The 21,682-nt window shown below is 60.1% G+C and overlaps 3 protein-coding genes and 1 pseudogene across 3 annotated transcripts, besides 1 other annotated feature; all 4 read right to left on the bottom strand.

Moving 5' to 3' along the window:
• Positions 1 to 24: 24 nt before the first annotated feature.
• LmjF33.3120 lies at positions 25 to 2,801 on the bottom strand (annotated as a pseudogene).
• Positions 25 to 2,801: a sequence feature.
• A 1,105-nt stretch (positions 2,802 to 3,906) lies between these two features.
• LMJF_33_3100 (conserved hypothetical protein) lies at positions 3,907 to 5,304 on the bottom strand (the record flags this gene model as incomplete). Its single annotated transcript, XM_001686020.1, has 1 exon — positions 3,907 to 5,304. One exon carries the CDS (start codon positions 5,302 to 5,304, stop codon positions 3,907 to 3,909), a length of 1,398 nt encoding a protein of 465 aa, XP_001686072.1.
• Positions 5,305 to 6,441: 1,137 nt separating this feature from the next.
• On the bottom strand, positions 6,442 to 10,665 carry LMJF_33_3090 (conserved hypothetical protein; the record flags this gene model as incomplete). The annotated part of the gene is made up of 1 exon (XM_001686019.1): positions 6,442 to 10,665. One exon carries the CDS (start codon positions 10,663 to 10,665, stop codon positions 6,442 to 6,444), a length of 4,224 nt encoding a protein of 1,407 aa, XP_001686071.1.
• A 2,896-nt stretch (positions 10,666 to 13,561) lies between these two features.
• Positions 13,562 to 20,134, bottom strand: LMJF_33_3080 (hypothetical protein; the record flags this gene model as incomplete). The annotated part of the gene is made up of 1 exon (XM_001686018.1): positions 13,562 to 20,134. One exon carries the CDS (start codon positions 20,132 to 20,134, stop codon positions 13,562 to 13,564), a length of 6,573 nt encoding a protein of 2,190 aa, XP_001686070.1.
• Positions 20,135 to 21,682: the final 1,548 nt, after the last annotated feature.

Raw genomic sequence — 21,682 nt, 5'->3', positions numbered from 1 at the left:
CGGCGGTCGCAGCATGGCAGCGGTTCAGCGCTGCGTCACTTCCTCCAGATACCGCTGTAGCGAGAGCGCCACTAACCCGCTCGCGTAATGAGTGGGGTCTGCGATGTGCTGGAGCGCGGCTGAGTAAGACTCACCGTAGTCCCGCGGCTGGCTAGCACGCGCGTCGTCGTAGTCGAGCACCGTTTGGAGAAGGGCACCGCACTCTGCCATGGACACATGCAACAATCCGCACTTGCCGACGAAGTCCACACGAGGGTTGCACTCGCTCAAGATAGGCACGGCAGAGGAGGTGGGAATAAGGGTATGCGCGGCTGCGTAGAGGCGCCTGAAGACGGCAAGCCACGCCTCGTCCCCCTCCTTGCCGGCCGCCTGATGCGCGATGCTTGTCAGGCTCGTCCATACTTGTTGCATCTCGATGCTCTCCGGTGTTATGCCAGCATGGACGATGCTGGCACAGGTGTCCTCCACGAGGAGCAGCGCGGCTTGGAGCAGCTGCGGCGTGCATGCGCTTGATTGCGCACCCGCCAGAACGCTGCACAGGCACTGAGCGCGCTTCGCTGCAGCTGGCGATCGAGCTGTGGAGCATATGGCAAACCGATTGTGGAGAAGCGGCAGAAGGCTGCTGCGGAGCATCGTTGCCTCACAAGCGGCCATGGCAGCGCCTGAAGCGGACAACGCCGCCGCAGTGGCGTGTGCCAGGTCGACGAGCGCTGTCACAGCATCACTGGCAAGGCCTTTTTCGGAACGCCCCCGCGCAAAATCATCACACGCGCTGGCCGGCAGACGGACATGTGACTGCTCAGCCCCGTAGAGGACAGCCGCGGCCGCCGTGACAGCACGCCGTGCATTAACTTCATCCGCCTTGTCGGAGTCCAGCGACGGACAGGACGCGACAAGGAAGCGGAGGCGCCGTCGCATATCTCCTCCGTCCAATGCGCCACCGGCACACAGTGGATCGCCTCATAGGTGGCGACGTTCAGTCACGGATGCTCGAAAGGCTGCATGCGAGCGGCAATGGCGAGAAGGGATGGCATACCGTCGCGAAGGCGCGCGCCCTTGCATTTCATGCTCCCCAGCTCGTTTCACAGCAGCTTGTGCGTCTCCTCCGTAAAGAGGTACTCGGTGCAGTCCTCGGAGGCCTCGATGGTGTGCCGCACACATCGCCACAGAGCGACGTCCAGCTCCGGCACGTTATGCCGCCACCCGTCGAGGTTCTGCAGAATGCCGAGCAGGATCTCGATCCGCTCCAAGGTAAACACGGCTGGCTGCTGGGCAACGATGGCGCACTGCTCGGCGAGAAAGTCAAAGCCCAGGGCCATCGACGCAGCCATCGGATAGGCCGTGGCGAGGTGGGCAAGCGCACGTAGACAATGGTACAGGAGAGTGAGATCGTCTTTGCCCTCAGATATGAGCGTGCTAGTAGACATGACGAGCGAGTCGCTGAAGACGCTTGTCAGCTCTGCGTGATCCAACGCGCACACCAGGCAGAAAACGGTCTCCACCGCGGCCCGCACTGTCTTTTTCGTGAGTTCCCTTTCCACTGCATCGCTCTTGGCTATGCCGGCCAAGACGTCGACGATGAGAGAAATGCTAGGGGCACCGAGTAAAACACGCCGCGTTGAGCCTTCATGTGGGGTTCGGATGGCGATCCACTCGAGCAGTCGCATCACCGCCGCCGTGATGGCCGAGTCGCGCCGGTTCAGCAGAGCGCTCAGCGACACACTCATTCCGCTCACCCGCAGCTGCTGTAGGCACAGCTGCGCGTACGCGCTGTTGCCAACGCGCGCGTGTCCAGCGCCCGTCGTCTCGGCTGCCTTACTCTCGGGCGCCGCGTCGAGCACGACGTCGGCGAGTGTGTCGGTGATCGCGGCGACGAGGGGCGCCTTCGAGGAGTTCACGAGGGCCCCGTGCAGCCACAGAAGCGCATTCCCGGGAAGCGCGTGTACGCAGAAGGCACGAAGGGCCGCCGGCAGCTCACATGCCTTTTTGTGAAATGCCGTCACAGTCTTGACGTCGGGCACGGTACGGCTGCAGCTGCAGCGGAAAAGGCGATAAAGCTGCCTAGCAGTTTCTAGGCGCTGTTTCATCTCTGCCCCGACAATCCACTCTGCCGCCTGCAGCGCAGGTGGGATGCGGGCAGACTGCTGTGTCAGCCGCGCCCACGCATCGCGGAGCTGCTCGTGCGTTTCCTCCACGGCGGCGCCCTCGTCCTCCTGCTGGATGACCGCGCATCCGTAGTACAGCGTCATGGCTGTGTAAAAGTGCACAGGAAGTGATAGCTGCGTCAGCTCCACCATGAGCTCCAGGAGCCGCTTGTGGAGTGCCGTTGAGAAAGCGACGTGGAGCGCCAAGGCGCTGAGGAGGTGCAGCAGGACGAGCTGCACGCCAACGCGTCGTCCTGCCGTTACCACCTCCGACCCCACGAGCAGCCAGAACTCCTCGCAGCTTTCCAGAAGTGTCGTGACGGAGCCGCCGATCGCCGAGCAGCGCAGCGCCCACGAGAGGACATGCAGCACCGACCAAGCCTCGTTTACAGTGTCATCGCCATCCCTCTCGATGCTGCGCAAAAGCTGCGGTAGAGAGGCGAGGGTGGCCAGCGCCTGGTCGCCGATGTCCTCCACAGCGCACGCGTTCGCCAACCACGTGTTGCGGCACCAGACGTCCCCCGCGACCCCCGCGACGCTCACCGGCTCTGCGTCAGCGACGCAGAGGTCTTGCTTGAACCGCGCGAGCACAGAGAAGAGCAGAGGAAAGCGACCCACAGCAACAGCCACAACTGCAGGGTATGCCGCCAGCTCCATCAACTTGCGCTGCACCGCCACAAACGCTTCGATGGTGGTGTTAGACTGCAGGTTCTCCAGCAACTGCTACACCTCAGCGTAGACGCAGGCGTCTTCTGCATCGGCGAAGGTGAACGGCGCGCAGTCGACTTGTCCAAGCGCCACCCAGAACTTCTCTGCCACTTCCTTGGGCGGTTTCTTCGACAATGCCTTGAGCGACTTTTCGGACATGGCTCACAGAGTAACGTACAAGCGTTTTCGTTGCTTGTCTCTTTGTTGTTGTTGTGCTTCTCTCGCCTACATGCTCCCCACCGTTCTGAGGTTTTTGATGATGAGGCCGTGACACTCACGCGGGCAACTCGTGCGCATGTGCATGCGTATTGCCGGGCTGGGCTGGGTGGGGTGGGGTGGAGTGGAGTGGATGATGGTTGTGAAGGGGAAAGGATAGTGAGAAACAGCGGTCCGATGTGAGTGCAAGGATATGGTGACGCCTGTGAGAGAGGCGCGCGGCTGTTGTGTGCGTGTGTGCCTGGGTGGAAGGAGGCGGCCGCACGACTTGCCGTTCTGAGCTTTGGGACATCGAGTTGGGGCATGAGAATGCAAGGAAGTGCAAGGTGGAAGTGAGGACACACCGTGTAGCGAGATATCACAAGCAAAGGATGCAGTGCGGTGGGTGGGGAGGAGAGAGGGGGCTGAGGCCACCCAGACAGTAAACCAATTAGCCGACATGTGAACATAGAGGCGTTGTTGAGGGGAGCGAGAGAGAGCGAGAAGACGTGCTCGAGCGCGGCATCCCTCATTTTGTGTACGGCCGCACACACGCGCGCACACACACACATAGATCAACTCACAGATGTTTTTTTTTTCGCTGAAGATTGAGCGCTTCTGCTTCAGCGTTGACCCCATTAGACGGCGTGTGCGTGCAAAAGCAGCACTCGACGGAGCTTGGGCAGCACAGCGTGTCGGGGTTTGTAGAGCGCGGAGGTGATCGATAAGAGAGAGAGCGAGAGGAGGAAAACGGTCGGAGGAGCAATCACAGCTACGCACCACTCATGGCGACAACGACAAGAAAATGTTGCACAGCAGAATGCACAAAGAGGAGGAGGGGAAAGAGAGGCGTGTACCCTCAACCGGAGTTAGGGAGGCTGGCGAGAATCTTGTCGCCATCCTTGACATGGGGGGCCATCTTACGAATCGTGCTGCGCATGTCGAGTGGAGCGTCCTGCGAGATGTCAGGCATGCGAGAGTTGAGGAAGGCGGTGCCGTCGTAGTCCATGGACTTCAGCTTCGCCTTATAGAAGCGCGCCTTGGCGTCAACCTTATCCCACGTTCCTTCGATGTCGGAAGCGTCGAAGCCGTCTTCGCGGTCCTTCTCCGCGTCCACCGACGACGACTCCGTCATCTTTTTTTTCAACCACAGGTCGTTGAGTGGCTGCCCGGAGTCCTGCATCACCTTTAAGTCCTGCAGGATACCGTACACCTTAGAAAACTGCTGCTTGTATTGCCCATAGTCTTGGCGAATATCCCCCATCGTCTTCTTTGCACCGGCCTGGCCGGACGCCAAGCAACCCCCCGGCTGTGCCAGGTCACCGCCAAGCACGCCCTTGCCCGACACGTTCTCCATCGCCGCGGCCAAAAAGGTGTTGAGCGGGCACTTCGGATCGATGGCAGCGGTGACGGACGGCGTCTGCACGTCAGGCGGCTGCAGCGCTGTCGCTTCCTCCTTACAGTCCTTTTCTAGCTCGACGCGCTTCGCTGCCTCCTCCGCGAGCCGCTTGCCAGCCATCTCCATGCTCTCCTCGAGCCTCTCCTGCAAGAGGCGACCGTCAAGGAGACCGGGGTTGAGTTTCCACAGCTGCACGCTGAGGCGCATGTCGGTCTCCACCCGTCTGCGAGTTCCGTTGGCCGCGACGTACGTGTGCACCTCCTCCGTCCTCTCACCAAAGCGGAAGCCCCAGCGTGCCTCGCCGGAGACGCACAGTAGGGCGCGAGACGGCAGCAGCACCTGCCCACGCCGGCCGGTGCTCTCGTCGTCAAAGTCCAACACGGTATCACTCAGCAGATTGAGATAAAGGAAGCTGGTGCCAACGGTGGGATGCTCGACATGCATCTCGTAGCCGGGGATCTGATGCTCCACAACCCGTGCCGTATCCGGTATTGCACCCATCAGTGGCGGCGCCACGTCACTCAGCACGCGCAGCAATGTCGGCGACCACAGCAACCCCGGAAGATGGCGCACCTCCCTCTTTTGCCAGTTCTTTACCTCAGTGAATTGCTTTTCTGTGCCGAACATCTCCAGGTACACATGCTTAATGACCTTGTCTTCCGGCGTAGACCCTTTCCAGATGGTCGTCTGTCCTTCGCGTTGCAGAATACGGCTAAGCTCGGCGTAAATGAGCTCCTCCTCATCTAGGGAGACAACATTGCGGAACACTTCGCACCGCTGCACGTTTGGCGGCAGCGAAACGAGCGACGCATCGGTTGACAAGGCACGCACCAGACTTAGAAGGCCCCGCCGCAGCATTCGCCTGTGCCTGCGTGTCGGGGCTCACAAGGAAAGGAACGAAGAGGAGAGTATGAGCAAAATAAAACAGACGAGAAGGCGGGGGGGGGGCCGACGCCGATGGCGTGCAGGCGGCGGCACCGAGATGCAATGCAGTGGCCACAACGAAAAAGGAATGCCAGCGGCCTGTCTGTTACGCTATTCGCCCTTCTGCACACCCCTTTCCAGACACACACGCACACACACACACACGATAACGAGTGCCCGGGGGAGTAGAGAGCACTGCTGCTGGTGAGTGTGCGACTGTGCGCGCCGGGAGTTGAGTACCTTTGCGTGTAAAAGCGAAAGAGCAGAGAGCGTAAAGACGTGGAAGCGAGCGGGGGAGGGGCAAGTCGAAGGACGGGAGGAGCAACAGAATTGCATATGATTCCTGTCGGCGTGTAGGTTTGCCTCGAGGAGGGCGTCATGCGTCGCGCATGCGGTCTCTCCACAAACTGAGCGTAAAGTGTCACCGCGTCACCGACACAGCACACTCTGTGTGGCGGGGTCGAAGCTAGTCGCATCGAGGAGCAACGGCAGATCAGCCAGCACTGTTGCTCCGGTGCGCACAAGACAGGACCGGCACCGTCACCTCTGCACCCATCATAAATGGCAGCTACGCGGCGGACTGGGACAGGGTGGCGGGAGGTAGGGCATGGGCACGCTTGTAGTAAAGCAAGGAGTTGGGCGAGTTTACCTTACGCACAGCAACGGACAGGGCACACAAGAGAAGATGGAGAAACAAGAGGTCAGCGTCGAGGAGGGAAGAGAGGGACACCTGCAAAAACCCTCATCCGCATGCCGGCACGGACGCGCACCCACGACACACGCACCTGTGCAACACAGAAAATCGAGACAAACACCCTACACACAAGCGTCCGCAGTGGAGCACAGAACCACCGCCGCCATCACCCTCGAACGCTGAACTAACCAGAGACTCCACCGACTGCCCGCGATGTCATAACAGGGGCCCTGGATAAACGGAATAGGGACAACCGCGACTCACCAAGCGTGCCTCATTCCTTTACCTTATCTGCCCACGCCGTCAGCCTACGCTGGCCTCCAACCGCTGCGTGCACAGCACACGCACGTAGACCTGGCGGCATTCTTTGTCTGCCGCTAATGTAACTCACCATTGACTGACCGCTTGCTCATCGCGCGAGCGTAGTTTTTTACGGTCTCGCTTACCTTCTCCGCACTCTTGCACGGCACCCACTTGTTGCTCGCCTTCCCATCGTGGAAGAAGGGTAAGCGAATGTAGATGAACTCGCTCGTGATGTGCAGGGGAAAGTGGTACGTCTCGTTGCCACCACTCGAGTACACCTGGTAGAGGTGCCGCTTACTTTCCGTCTCGGCGAAGGCGTAGGCGAAGCCGCCGCTCACTTCGCGTTGAGCGTCGAGGGCGGCCTGTACGTATTCCGTGCTGTCCTCAAAGCGGCGGTGCACGCGAATTGACTGGATAAGCTTCACCATCGGCTCCACAAAGTTGCATAGGAAGTCATCCACGTCGGTGAACTCCCACTGCCGGTCTACGACGCGATCCTCGACCTTGTAGTAGAACTGGCCGTTCGCGTGGCGCTCCTCGGAGATGACCCAATGGTTCGTAGCGTTGCTGCCAACCTTCACCTCACACACCACCCGATGCACACTTGCGGTGCGCGGGCGCAGAAGCGACTCGCCAATCTCCTTGTCGCGTAGCATGTCGGCCGCACCGTTTTTGGAAACGTCGCGGAAGAGCGGGTGGCGCGACATCTTAGTCGCAAATACACGCACCTGCTGCTCCACCTGCGCCGTGTTCAGCGAGTTTACGCTGCTGCTGGCGCCGCCGCGCTCCATGTTGCCGTACGACGGCATGGCCGTCTCCTTTTCGCCGTTGTCGTCGCCTGACCCCGCCAGCTCTTCGCGTGGGCGGCACCACTGGAGATGCAGCTCACAGCGTGCCCAGACGCAGCGACTTACGGTGCCTTGCAGGAGAGCGCCGCGGCGAAGCCACACAGGCGCCTCCGCCCGCTCCGGCGGCCGTGCGTCACCGTTCTCGTGGCGATTCCAGTCCCGCAGCTGCTCTGACCGACGAATATACTCGAGAAGGTCTACACGCATCGCCTCGTCGCAGATATCCACTGCCGCGATAAAAGCGGTCACGCCGCGCGAGGTGGCGAGGCGGATGCCAGGCGTGGAGCCGCCCTGAACGTTGGTTATGGTACCCGTGACGTAGTCGCCCTCACGCACCACGAAGGTGCCGCGGCTTCCGCTGCTGCTTCCCGCACCAGCCCCTTTCGACAGCGCGTTGATGTCAGCGCTGGAGAGGTACGTGATGCCAGTAATGCAACTCATGAACTCGACGTTCGTGAGGCGGCGGTACGGGCGGCGCGCAAAGGAGCGTCCATTGGCAACAAGCTCGTCCACGACAAGCTCCACCTCACGACGACCCACGTCGGCCAGGGCCGCCGCACTCGCCTTGACCTTGGCAACCATAGAAGGCACGTCGACGCGGTAGAGTGCAGCCCGGCGCTCCTCCTGCGCCATTCCAAGCAGCCCTACTAGCAACACTTCTGCCGGCAGCGTCGATGAGGAGGCAGTCGCCTTTGCCACCATGCAAGCGATCGCGTACCACTGCGACGGGATCAGCGTTGCATCGAGAGGGTGCCACAGGAGCTCCGCGTCGCATTGCTCCGGCGAGCGAACGCGCAGCACCGGCGCGGCGTTCTGCACGATGGCGGCCCCGTAGGGTTCCAGAAGCTGCTCCACTTGCCGTCGACTTTGCGGAACGTCGGAGTGAAGGATGGCACTGGCCAACACACGCGCTTTGGCGGGGCCGAGGCCTGGAACAAACTGCAGCGTCGCGGCAGTGTTGGGGCGGAACACAATATCGCCGACCCACAGGCCCACCGCCGCCACCCACAGGCTCATCTCCCACGCCAGACGCTGGTAAAGCTGGCGGTCGTGCGAGGCTGAGATGCGTATCGTGCGGCACAGCTGCAGCGCCGTCTGCTCGCCCTCGAACAAGGAGCACAGCACCTGCAGCGGGTCCTGGACGTAGCGGGCGAGAGCCACGCTCGTTACCACAATGTTCTCTGTCTGTGGCAGCTCTAACCGCGCATACGTCGTGACGCTGTAGTACCGTGGCACCTCCACACTCGCCCACACAACGGGCACGTCGACAACGGCGCTCTGATGAACCTGCTCTCGCAGAAAGGTCTCGAGAGTGCGCAAGAGGGGCAGACACGCAATGGAGGAAGCGCCGATGGCCATCACCGTAGGTCGGCACTGTGTAAACAGCTTCCGCAGCTGTGCCGCCTGCAGCACCGCCCGCTCCCGCCCGCTCACAGTCGACAGAGCGCAGTCCACCCAACGCGTTGTGGCCAGAACGGTGCCGTGCTCGTCGATGAAGGCGAAGGCCGTGACGCCGCTGTTGCCGCGATACACTGCACAGACGCGACTGACGTCGTGCACCTCTTTGGTTGCGGGGAGCGCCTCCACGACGTTCCACTGCGGCTCCCACAGCCGCGCCGCGCCGTCGAAGTCGCTGAGCTGAAGCCGGGTCGCGGCGTAAGGGCCCTGTGAGCAGAAGGTACTGAGGCGCTGCGCTGACGACACGCTCACAACGTACTCGGCGTTTGCGGTAAGCTGAGTGCGCACCTGCGTCGGAAGCACCTCCAACAAGCGAATAACAACGAAGCTCATCGCCTCGTCGCGCGCGCGCCACCAATCCGTGTCCTCGCGGCGCTGGTAGAGGCCTTCGAGGTTGAGGATGTCGTACACAAGTTTCTGATCCAGCACAAAGTACAGCTTCACAAGGTCATTGCGCTCCATCTCGAGAAGCTCCAGGAAGTACTGCGCGTGCTCCGTGAACATGCTGGCGAGCGAGAAGATCTGGTCCGAACGCTCCGAGCGCTTGTAGCTGACGATGAGGTCGCCCTCGGCGCAGAAGACATCAACGACCATACTCGCCAGCACCGGCGCCTTGGAGAACTGCGATACCAGCGCCTTCGTGAACAAGGAGAGAATCTGCTCACCGTCTAGTGGCCGCGCCAGCGTGCGGCCAACATTTGCGGCCCAGTCGCACAAATTCATGTGCGCATTGCTCGGGCACAACGTCACTGCCGTGTTGGAGCGCAGGTTCTCCTGGTACTGCAGGCCGGTGATGCTGAACTCCTCAAAGGCGTCCTCGAGGCCGAGCTCTCGAATGCGCAGGTAGGGGTCTGTGCCGTGCAAGCCCTGCAGGCTGTCTACAAACGTCAGCCAAATGTCCGCCTCCACTGCGCTCTCGAATACGAGGGAGTTGAGAATCGTCCGTTGATCCTGCACACGGGCGTCCGGGTGGTCCTTGAGGGAGGCAATCATGCGCTGACGACGGTACTCGAGGCCGAGAAACAGACGGTTCAACTCCACGAGACGGACGAGGAGACGGCCAAGCTCGATGAAGCACGGCTTGCGCTGGGCGTAATGACGCTCGCGTCGGTCGCCGTACCACAGCGGGTCTCCTTCGCCGATGGGGTGACGCGCTAAAGCGTCGAATCCGACGTAGGTTTCACCGATAGCCGGCTCCTGGCGCTGGCCGGTGGTGGCGTTGTACGCGTAGGACGCCGGCGCGATGGTATGCCTGGCGTCTTCGGCCAGCACTGACCCCTCCAGCAACGCGCACAGAAGTGGATGCAGGGGCGTCTGGTGGTACACCATGAGGTGGCCAGGCTCATAGTGCTCTACCGTCATCTTCTGAAGTGCGTACCCCAGCGCAACCACCACCGGCTCGTCGACAATCTCGGCGAACGGACGACTGGCGAGAGCGCAGATGCGCGTATTGTGTGCAAAGGGCTGACCCGCATTGCGCAGCTGACGCAGCACCCAGTAAACCTCGCGCTGGAGGGAAAACTTGCACACGCTACCATCTGGGAGCACTCGCGGCTCCACGAGCGCCTCCTTGAGTCGCTCCGGACATGTTGCACTCACTGCGGACTCCGTAGTCTTGCCAAGCCCCGTCTGCTCCAACTTGAACTCGAGGTCGTCGCGTAAGCCCTTCTCATCGATTTCGTGCCGCGGTGCGGCAAAACGGTCAGAGGCTCCGGCCTCAATCCAGTGCATGAACTCGTTTGTTTCAAAGTCGGCAAGATTCGCCTCCTCCGACCTCTGGTCCTCCTCGTCATCACTACGCTGCCCCGAGTCCCCGGCGTCGCTCAGCGGCTCATTGCGCAGATTCTCCAACTCGCGACGCGCCTCCTCGCGCAGGCGGCGGTCGCGCTCAGCCTCCTTTTGCCGCTCCGCCGCAGTCACGAAGCGATGCGTGGCACTGTCGTCGTCGTCGTCCTGATCGTATTCTGGCACAAAGCTAAAGACCACTTGCATGAATGCGTTGTGCACACGCTCCGCCGCAAGGCTGGCGTCGGTCAAATCCCGCACCCACGCGAGCCCGGCGAACACGTTCTCAATAGAGGCGGCACCATTGCTGGATGAGTGCGCCGTTGCGGGAAGAGCGCCTGCTGACGAGTCCATGTTTAGCACGTCGTGTTGCCGTACGGGACAAGTAGTAGGAAAGACCCCTGCGACGGCAAGTCCAAGACGCTATTGACTCCTTGCGTGTCCCTCGCTCTCTCTATAGATGTTAGGCGCTCCGTCCACGCGGGGGTAATCGGGCGGCACAAAGACGGCGCTGGTACGTCTATTTGCACAGAGAGACGTGGGGAGGGGGGAGGGGTGAAGAGAACGAAGACAAACCACAACGGCACGTATCAATTCCAACAGGAGGAGGAGAAGGTTCTCGAGTTCTGCGCGCCTCTGGAGTCGCATGCCGACTAAATGCCGTCGACGCCCCGCCAACCAACGCTAGCACGAAAACACCACACAGAAGACGGAAGTCGTGAACCTCGTCGCAGCCGCCGGAAGATGGAGACCCTCCCAATGCCACCACTCACACAAACGCCCACAGTAAAATGCCCAGGCATACAACAACGACTCAGAGATCGGAATAAGAGAGAGGGAACGGAGGAAAAAAGAGGCGTCGAGCACCCCCTCTTCACAGTCGGTTGACGTAGGTGGTTTGGAGGAGGAGCCCCGGCACGGGAGGACGATCGGCGCCTTTTTCCTTTCGTCTGTTCGCTGGGTTTGTGCCCGCCCTCTTTATTGCTGCGTCCGCGTCACTGAAGCGAGGCGTGCCCGCGTTGGGGGGGGGGAGGGGGGGCAGCTACTTATCTTTCGTTCTTCGTGTCGCTGAGAAGGAAAAGAAAAACAGGCGCCAAAGTAGCACACGCGCGGAGACATGCAGCCGAGTGTCTGCGTTGAAAGCGAAGCCCGGCGGAGGTCATTGTCGCCGATGAAGAGAGAGAGAGAGTGAGAGAGAGAGAGAGTGAGAGAGAAGGCGATCCGTTGGATCACAAGCAGGGAGCTTGTACTCTGGCGATGCGGAGCTACAGCACCGAAGCACTTTTCGAGGACGATTCGAGAACGAGTGTAGTCGATACAGGCAAGCACGCCACCCTTCGAAAGTCCCGGTCACGGAGGGAGAGGGGCCACGGCATATCGGCCTTTGCACACCGAGGCACCTCAATGATGATGTGCCATGAGGCGAGAAGTGAAGGCGGCGCATCCGCCTCCTTTTTCCCAATTACAGTTGCGCGACGACATCCCCCTTCATCGCGAGCTCATATGGTACATGAAGGAGAGGATATTTTGAACGTGCTCACTCATATAAGAAAAGACCACCGGTGCCGCACACGTGCTGCAAGAGAAGAGAGGGAGAGGGAGGAGCATCTAGGCACCTGTGCCTTCCTCATCCCCGTGCTCAAGTGTCGCGAGGGGTTCAAGCAAGCTGAATAGCAGACCCAAAACTGTCAAAAAAAAACGCGAAAGCCAAAGTAAGAGAAGAAAACGCGGAACAGGATGAACAAGACAAGCGGAAGGACGACATGAGCATTCATTGCACAAGAAGTTTGTGTCTCTGTACAGTTGGCGACGTGAAAGACCGCCAGCGCTGGCACCCACCAAGCATTGATAACTGTGAAGGAGGAGTTACGCCGGCGCAAAAACAAAACGAGACGGTTTAGAGATTGATAAAGGGAGGGAAGAGAGGTGGTGGTAGAAGCAACACCAGTGAAGCAAAGAGCAAAACAAAAAAAAACGCCGATGCTATAAGAAAACAGCACAACACATACCCACCCATGCACTCACACACGTACTGGGGGGGGAGATGCAGGCTTGGCTGCTTTTCGCTTGCACCCTTAAAACAAAAGAAACCGAGCACATGGAATAAAGAATGTGGTGGAGAGGGGGACGCGAGAGAGAGAGAGAGAGAGAGCGGCATCGATTGCATGTATCTGAGTATGCATGCCCTTATCAATACATGTTGTGCGCATGGTGGTATATCTGTCGTGTGCATTGGACTGGTGTCACGCAGTACCCAAGAGGGAAAGAATGCAACTACATCTACGTAAACAAAGGTTTCTAAACGGGTAGTTACACGCATAAAACGTACCCGTACTGAGGTAGAGGAGAGCGGGGGAGGTCCGGAGAGAGCGCCTCTCGCACACCCGCGCTTTTTCGTGCTGCTCGCCGCCCGCCCTTCCCCCTTTCCTCCTTCGCACATATCAGCAACGCAGAAAATAGGAGGCAGACGGGCAGACACAAGAGAAGGCTCCTGTGCCACATGCCGAGAGTGCCAGAAAGCCACACCAGGAAAAGGAGGGAGGGGGGAGGGGGAGCGACTGGGGCTGCGCAGACAAAAAAAGACAGGAGAAACATATGATACAAAAATAATAAATGAATACTCGCACGCAGCGCCACAACAATAAACGGAACGGTGCTTCTGCCGCCGCGTGGAATCGTGGCACCCTCCCCTTACCCACTCCTGCGCGTCCTTGCCGAGCTTTCCCTCATCAGGTCAGCTGCACACGCACAACTGGGCTGAGGTGCACACCAAACCACCCAGATTGCTAGCGTGCACCGTGAAGGGTTGTGTGGGATGGAGCGTCGGCGCGCCGTCGACGGCTCACGGCACATTTGCCCCCCCACCACCACCATTTTTAAGCGCAATACGCGAAGGGCACAGGAGCGCAGACACGCACACAGTCCCGTCCTCACCAGAAAAAGTAAGCAGCACGCAAATAGACACGAACAACCGCTCACATGCGCGTCTCAAAAACGTCCGTCATCATCTCACGTGCTCCCTGTGGCAGCAGCAGCAGCAGTAGCAATGACTGTCTCCTGTCGGTGAAATCTTGCAGCACACATTGCCTGCATTATGCATTTTCTACAAACCGGCTAGCGCAGCCGTGACCGTCGCCATGAGCTCGCGCTGCATGCAAGAGTAACGCGCGCGGATCGCCCTCTCGATCAAGTCAAAGTCGTCCTGCAACCTCTGCAGACTGCGGATCGGTTCCGTAGCAACAAAGACGAACGACGACGAGTGACGCGGAAGCATCCTAGTCGTTGGCAGAGGTGACGCGGGCAAGGAGCTAAGGACGCTGGATCGCATCTTGGACGCGCTGCCGCATTGAGAACAGGACGCAAGTGTGATCATCTGCGGAGAGTGGCTGTGATAGAGCGAAGTTGGCTCGCTTGAGGGCATCTTCGGAGCAGTGTAGAGGTGCCCCGCTGTCATATTGGCCTGGCTCGTCTGTAGAAGCGCGCAAGGCGCGGTCCCGGTACCTGAGTAACAATGTGCGCTGGGCCGAGGACAACTCAGTATGGGAACGGCCCTAACAGTCGACTTTGCGTCAAGCACATCCACCTTAGGCGAATGTTCCATGCGCACGTCCGCAACCGTGATCGGCGCCGCCTGGCAAACTCTCACGAGAGATGGCGATCGCGCGAGGGAAGACGGTGCTGATGTCCGCGACACGCCGTGCATCTTCCCTTCTCCTTCAGCGTAAAGCGTTGGCAGATGCATAGGCTCCTCACCTGCCAAGCTTGAGTCGAGAGCCGATAGGGGGCTCTTCTGAGCAGGCGCTGAGGCAGCACGCAGTGCTTGCTTCACTGGCACATGAGAAGAGGCCGCGGCGATCCGGTTGAAGACGGGCGACAGGGAGGGGACGGCTGGGGCAGCGGCGCTTTGTAGAGTTTTGGGAAGGCAAGCGTTCGGTCGGACAGCACACGGCGTGCGACGCTCCACCGACGCCGCGTTGTTGAGGACCTTCAAAGGCGTTGACGGTGTCACCGGGATGCGAATGACGGGAGCCGCCGTGGTAGAGAGTGGCGCGGCGCGGGCCGAGACTGCCGGCCGTGGGGCGGTGCTGCGGCGCAGAGGAGTAGGCGGCAGCGCGGCTGTGTGCTCAGCGAATCCGTCGCTCTCCGACGACGCGGTGTCTTCTTCTGCTTCGCCGTCCTCCTCGTACTCCGTTTCCATGAATGACACGGTCGCAGCGTACGTCGGCGCTCGGTACTCAGAAGCATTTGTTGGCTGTTCCGTGATACGTCTCTGCTCCTCGTGCCGCCGTTGCTGCTGCTGCTCCTGCTGGTGCACCCTCGGCTCACTTCTTTGTGGCAAGGATGTCTGCAAACGAGGCAGTGGGGACGGTGGGTTTGCAACGCGTATATCCACCTCCGTGCGGCCCCTCTCCAACCCAACGACGCGCACATTGGGCACTACGGTTGCCGGGGGAGGCTTCTCCGTCGCCTGCGCGCTGTCCACTAGAGAGGCCCGCGCGCTAGGCACGACTGCAGCCTCCCGCGGCACTTCCACGACTGGAGGCGCCAACACCGCGGCTGGAGCTGACAAGTAATTGAGCTCGTACACCTTCTGCCCGTCCATCATCTCCGCTTTGCTTCCGACAGTCAGCGGGCCTGCTGTCTCGGCCTTGCCATCGGGCGCAAGGGTCGCCAGGCTTGCCTCGAGAGGGTCGAGTGGCATCTCCAGTGCAAGTCCGACGTGAGAGCACTGGCGTTGGTTCGGCACCTCGGCGACGTCGTACGCTGTGCTAAGGTGGCGAGGGACAATCCGGAGCGCGTTCTTGCTGTGCTCGAGCGGTTCCCGGGCCAGCATGAAGCTGTCATACATCTTCCGCAGCTGAGGGAAGGGGTATTTCATGATCGCGTGCGCCACTCGCCCTCGATCGACGTCAGCACAGGCCGTCGTGCTAGCTACGTCGTACGCGATCGTGATCCCGTCCGGCTTCGCCGCAATGCCTGTCACCGCAACGGTGACGGACACGGCGGCGTCTTCACTGCCACGCAGGCACTGCAGCGTATCCCGCACAAAGGTTTCAGTGAGGAGGTCACCGTGCTCCTCCAGCACCTGCTTCCATGCCTTTCCCTCTAGGTGCGCTCTGTACATGGTGCCCGTTACCTTATGATTGCCGAGGTAGCGCGACGTTCCGTCGAAGCGGCGGCGCAGCGCCCGGACAGCTGTGAGAGAGCATTGCTGTAGCGCGTCCTCTACTGCGCGCAACGACGTGGAGCCGTGGCTGTGGAGATGAAACGTAAAAAGCGCGCCGTTGGCGTACGGCACCGCGCTCACCCTGTGCACCGAGGCCTCGATAGTCGAGAGAGCTGCGGTGGCGTCTGAGATGAGCGCCTCGCGCAGCACATCCGCACGCTGCTCTATTAACGCTGGCCACACGTCGCCCTCTACGTAGACGGCGTGTGAGCTGGCGTCTCGGCCGTCTGACTCTACCGGCGCCGCACTAGCCGTCGGTGAGAGCTTCAACGTGCAGCTGGATAAGAGAGTGCTGCAGCTCATCGCATCCGGCTCTACCTTTGCCTCTACGTGTAGTGGTGCCTGCGGCGCTCGTGCCGCTGCCCACTCGTGCAGCAGCTCGTTCAGCTTTGGGTAGTCATGCTCCAACAACAGCGAGCACCATTCTGCTACAGAGTTAGTGGTCGGCAAGCGCACCGTCGCATGCACCGTGAGGTGGCCGGAGAGTTGCAGGTCCTCCACCACATCATCCGGCGTATCAAGCACGGCACACGTCTCTGCGAAAAAGAGCGCGCGCATCGCCTCCAGCTCGCCTGCCAGCGTTTCGTCAGTGAGCCCCGGGACGTCAAAAAAGCGACGAAGCAGCACCCGCACGGGTGCGCAGGCTGCGGAGGATTCGGTGAGTGCGCGCCGGTGAAGCAGCGCCGACCGCTCAGGTGCAGCTGTTGGGACGGAGAAGTCAGCCTGCCGCGCGCTACCGTCAGCGACGGTCACCGCCTGCAGCGCCATCTCGGTCTTGGTAGGCACCAGCACGGCGTTAGCATCATGTATCGCTGTCTTCGTCACATCGTTGCCGCGCTCTGCAAGCAGAGGATCCTGCAGGGTGCTAGACAGCTCGTCGTGAAACTTTGGTTCGTTCTTCGCTGGCGAAGACGCTACTGATGCCGAGAGCGGCGAGAGTACTTCGACTTGATTGATAGTGACAGCCTTTGCGGTGGCATCCACGAGGCTTTCGATGGGAACGGCGCGGTGCTGCACGGCAGCCTCTGCTGCGCTGCACCTCGACGACACGGCGAACGAGCGCAGCGGACAGAGGTGGCGCTGAGCGTGCGCTGTGTAGAAATCTGTCATGTGGAGCATCCGCAGCACTGGGAGGAGCTCCACGGTTGCTGGCGAAAAGACGTGTGAGGTAGTGGGGACGGTGACACTCGCTTCCGCCTTCCGCTCCAGGCTGGACGGCTGCAGCACCACACCTGGTGCACCCATCACTTCCTCGTGGAGCTTGTCGATGCTTCTGACGATCACTTTCGCTATCGCGCCCGTGAGCACGCCAAAGAAAGCGTGCACGTCTTCCTTCAACGCGCGCTGCAGCTGCAGCGGGTAGTGCTCCCACAGGGTCTCCCATTTCTCCCCCACCGTGGAGGAGACATGCGTTCCTTGCGCACCGTCCAAGTCGGCCTTCTGCATTGCGAAGTCAGTCGCCATCGCAGTGTCCTCAGAAGGGGATGGAGTGGTGCTTGACTCCGTGTTGGTGATGCCGGTGTCTGCGACTCTTGCATATCTACTCGCTTCAAAGCTGATACGCTGCTGCTGATGAGCCAGTTGGCGCTCTGTGGCCATGTACCGTGACAAGGACATCGGTTTCTGCTCCAGTTGTGGCTTGAACGGATCATGAAGCTCAGTGGCCGCCGCCTCTTCTTCTCTGTCAAACATCGCTTGCGTGATCTCGTCTTCCTGCAGAGATTTCGCGCTTTGCTTGTCTGCGTCACAAAGCACGCGCGAGGCGGCCTGCTCGTGCCCGATGACTGGCGACTTTCCCGACGAGTTCCGTGGTATGGGCAGCAGCGTTGGAAACAGAAAGGGCGCCAGCAGGGATTTGTTCGCCGTCTTTGCGGCACTGCTTGCCTTCATCGAGTCGGTCACGTAAGCGTTGGGGTGCCCCATCGTGCTTTCTGCCGTGATTGTACCCGGCGGGAATCGCTCGGAGGAGTTTGCGGCCGACTCAGCAACGGCTTGTGTCCGTCGTTCGAGCACGTCCGTCACTGAAGAGGTGTCCTCTTTCTTTGGGCGCACACGAGGTGACAGCAGCGGTGTCCGCGTTGTGGCCGAGCCCGTGCGAGGGACACCGATGCTCTTGACGTTCGACTCGGAGAGGGTTCCGCAAAGCAACAACTGTGTCGAAGATGTCTGCGTGAGGAGCGACTTGCTGGTCAACTCATTCACCCATCCCGGTGCAATCGCAGGCGCGATCGTTGGAGTCGTGTGTATCTCCGTCGTGGTGGTGGCGCGCCTCTTCAATGACTTCACCGCCCGTTTTTGGCATGATGTAGCCGCCACAGGGCTTGCCGAGAAGAAGCTTTCGTTCGCGCTCGCAGAGGACGAGTCAGCGCTGAGGATGGCACCGTTTCGAGCAATGAAGCTGTAAACGGTGCTGGTGGTGCTGACACTGTGCCATTCGCTCTTTGTGTACTCAGAGGCGTTAAGCACAGCATCTTCAGACAGCAGCCACGATCGCCGCACCTCCTCTGTGCACGGCGAGGCGGAACACACAAACGACTCCGACTGTGGCGTAGCCGCGGTCACGGTGGTCGCCACGGCGCAGGCAGTCGCCGTAATACTCCTGTTCATCTGCTGCGACGCAGGCGCGGCCCTCGGCGTCGAAGCGCAGCGCTTAGCCACAATAGGCACCTCGACGGCCACGGATGCGAGGCCGGCGGTGTAGGATCGAATAACGTCCCACGTTTCGGTGTACGGGCAGCGGTTGATTGCTGTCTCGGAGTCTAACGCCACGTGCATACCGTTTCCATCCGCACAGTGCAGGAGAAGCTTGACGTAGAGGCCGGTTGGCTGAACCGCCCACGAGTTAACTTGCACGTCGTTCGCATCCGGCACAGCGTACATGGTATCCCGGAGGAGCGCCAGCCGCAGCTGTGACGGCGCGGTATCAATGAGTTTCTGCAGCGCAGCGGAGGCCTCTTCCAGGAACAGCAAAGGTACCATCAGCTTCAGCGGCTGGTACGCCGCCGAAGTCGCGGCAGCGGCGCTGATTTTCGACAGCGACGCCTGTGTGAACAAGGTCGGTGCCATCTGGTGCTTGCGCAGCACTGGGGGCAAAGGTGGTGGTGGCACTGCCGTCGGTTGCGGGGAACTCGCAGCCTCGTCCACCGCTGCATGCGTCGTTGCAGTACTGGCGCGAGTGCTGCTTTCATGCCCCCACGGCGGCGATACCACCGACTGAGGTAGTGTCAGGGGCACCTCCCGCGAAAAGAAGAACGCCACCAGGTTGTACACCTCCCACGATTCTGCAAAGGAGCTGGCTGAAAGGGTGGTTGAGATCTTCGACTGCGAGTCAGGAGACTCTTTTAAAGACAGGGTGACTTCCATCTCCGCCCCTGCAGCGTGCAGGCTAAGGTCCTCGACCGCCTCACTGGGAAATGCAGAGGCCTCGACATCCCGCCTCAGCGTGCGGGTGAGCAGTTGGTAGTGATGCCGGAGGATAAAAGGCCAGAGAGCGCCCGGAAACACCAGCCGAAGGCGGTTCAAGTGGACAGACGAAGCACTTCTGGCGCACATAGCGGCCGTTGCCTTCTTCAGTGAAGGCACCGATCGCTTCTCGCTAGTCGATGGGGAGGGGAGAAGCGGCGGTGGTGGCTTGCGCGTGACCGCCCTCAGGGCGGCTGCAGGAAGCTCTGGCTGTGACAGCTCAAAGGCGACTACTGGCTGGATGGGGTAGGCGGCGTAAAAATCGATTATGAGATCGCGCCGGGAGAGTGCCTCGTAGTTGATCAGGAGCTGCTGCACAGAGGCGAAGGATGCGGCCGCGGCAGCACATGGCTCTGGCGCTACTGCAGGGGAAGGGCGGCTGGGCGGCAGCTGCTGCAGAGGTTTCATTGCCTCCGCCAGTGTCGGCATGGATACAGCACACGCCCGACCGACCCCCCTTGCACTCGCGGCGGCTGGAAAAGCCTGTCCGTCATTGTATGGGTGGTGCGCTGTCGCGGTCACTGTGGCGGCTTCGAAAGTTGCCCCGTGCGCTTGACGGATACGCGTCAGCATTGAGGGAAGAAGGCGCTGGCGAGGCCACTTGCGGTGCACCGCCACCGGGGGAGCGTTTCTGGGGCTGTCACTTGCTCTTTCGGGTAACGAGGACAGATGTGATGACGGCTGTAGAGCCGACTCGGGCTCGCTGATTAGAGATGCGGCGTCGACTGCAGCCGACTCGGCATACTCGAACGCCGACTCTTCAGTTGCCCCCTTGAAGCCGCGCCGCTCCGTCAACGGCGACCACCGTCTCGCAGAGGTACTGGACAGGTTGAACACACAACCCCGTGCCGAGCGTTCAGATTTGTGGCCGGAAACGACGCCTTTCGTTGCAGCGCTGACGACCTGGTCCAGGTACGTAACGGGCCCCTCCTTCGTGGCTGACTGTGCCAATGGAGGAGCAGAGTGGCACACGTACAGGTGTGCCATGCAAATGTCCACAATCTGTTGACAGGCAGCCTGCGGCAAAGGGGAGGGACGGGTGAAGTCGAGTAGAATCAACAACGGCAAGCAGTGCGCAATCGAAGCACACGTTCCCCTTGGTGGCACGACTGTCCACAAGAACCGCAGAAGAGAAGAAAAGATCTCACGGACACAGCAAAAAAAAAAACGGAGTAAGTTGAGGGCAGGCAGGAAGGCAGGGTGGGTGGGTGAAATTGTGCATGTGGCCTAGACTCCAGCGAAGTGGGAGACCAAGCGGAAAAGGGAGGGGGGAGTGCGCAATCGCACACACGGGCACTGGCACACGCAACGAATGTGAGCGCGGAGGCGCATAAGGGGCTCGCAGGGAGAGAGAGGCGTGAGATGCAGACGCGTAACAGACAAACGTGTGAACGTGTATGTTGTTTGAGGAAAGGACGAAGAGGAGGAACGAGGGAGAGGGGAGAGAATCGCCTTTGAGGAAGCACAGACTGTCGTTGAGAGACTACTGGAAGAGGAGGGGCAACGTGGGGTATCCGTGCCCCCGAAGCTCAGTAATCAAATCGAGTGCGTCACTAGACCGCGGTGAGGATGATGAAGAGACGCCAAAGACCCCCTATTGCTTTTTTCCCTAATTGGTGTTGGCTACGTTAGGTGCACACGCTGTTTCTTTTGCGTCTCACATCTGTAGAGGCGAAATAGAAGGAAAAACAGGCAACTGCAACAATCCGTCCACACTGCCTGCTCTAAGAGTTCAAGATACATGCCACGCGCCCTCTTGTGCACATTTCGGTCAAGGATGCGGGAGGGAGGGAGGGAGGGAGGGAGGGGGGGGTAGTGAGTAAATGTGGAGTGTATTCCGGTACGAAAACAAGCGAGACAAACGAATCCGACAAGAAAAAAAACGAAGGAAAGACATGCGGAAACAACGAAGAAGCAAGGGGGAAAAAAAGAGGCGGGAAAGGCGAAGCGAACCCACACAAAGCACCGACAGAACATAAAGAAGAATGAACCCAACATCAAAGAAGACGCGAGAGACAGAGGTGTGTGCGCGCACATCCCCGCCCTCTTTCCCCTTCCTCCCTCTCCCATACACAGATACACGAGATTACACCAACATCACTGGGTTAGGCAATGACGGGAAAAAGAGCGGGGGCAGAGTGAGTGGAGGGGGAAAGAGCAAGAGTATCACAAACAAGAAAAACTAGCAACTTCTACAGGATGAAATGAGGAAGGAGGAAGATGAGGGGGAGGTGCTGGAGAGGGAGGGGGATAAGAAGAGATGAAGGAAGCAGAGCATACACCGAGAGACCCCCCCCCCACACACACACACACATTCGCACATCCCAAATACAAGACAGACGGAGAAAAAAAGAGAGCCACACAACATAGACAAGGAAAATGAGAGATGAAGCACAGGCAGCCATGCACAGACAGTCCGCCCGCTCAAGCACCCCGCAGAGGCACATGCACTCACTCAACAGTAAACACACCCACGGGCCACCGTGACACATACGAAGTGCACCAAGAGAGGAAGACGTTCAAAGCCGATACCAA

The sequence above is a fragment of the Leishmania major genome, chromosome 33, assembly GCF_000002725.2.
Source record: "Leishmania major strain Friedlin complete genome, chromosome 33".
Taxonomy (NCBI): Eukaryota; Euglenozoa; class Kinetoplastea; order Trypanosomatida; family Trypanosomatidae; genus Leishmania; species Leishmania major.
The sequence above is the reverse complement of the archived record's forward strand: the minus strand, read 5'-3'. Positions and strand labels throughout refer to the sequence as shown.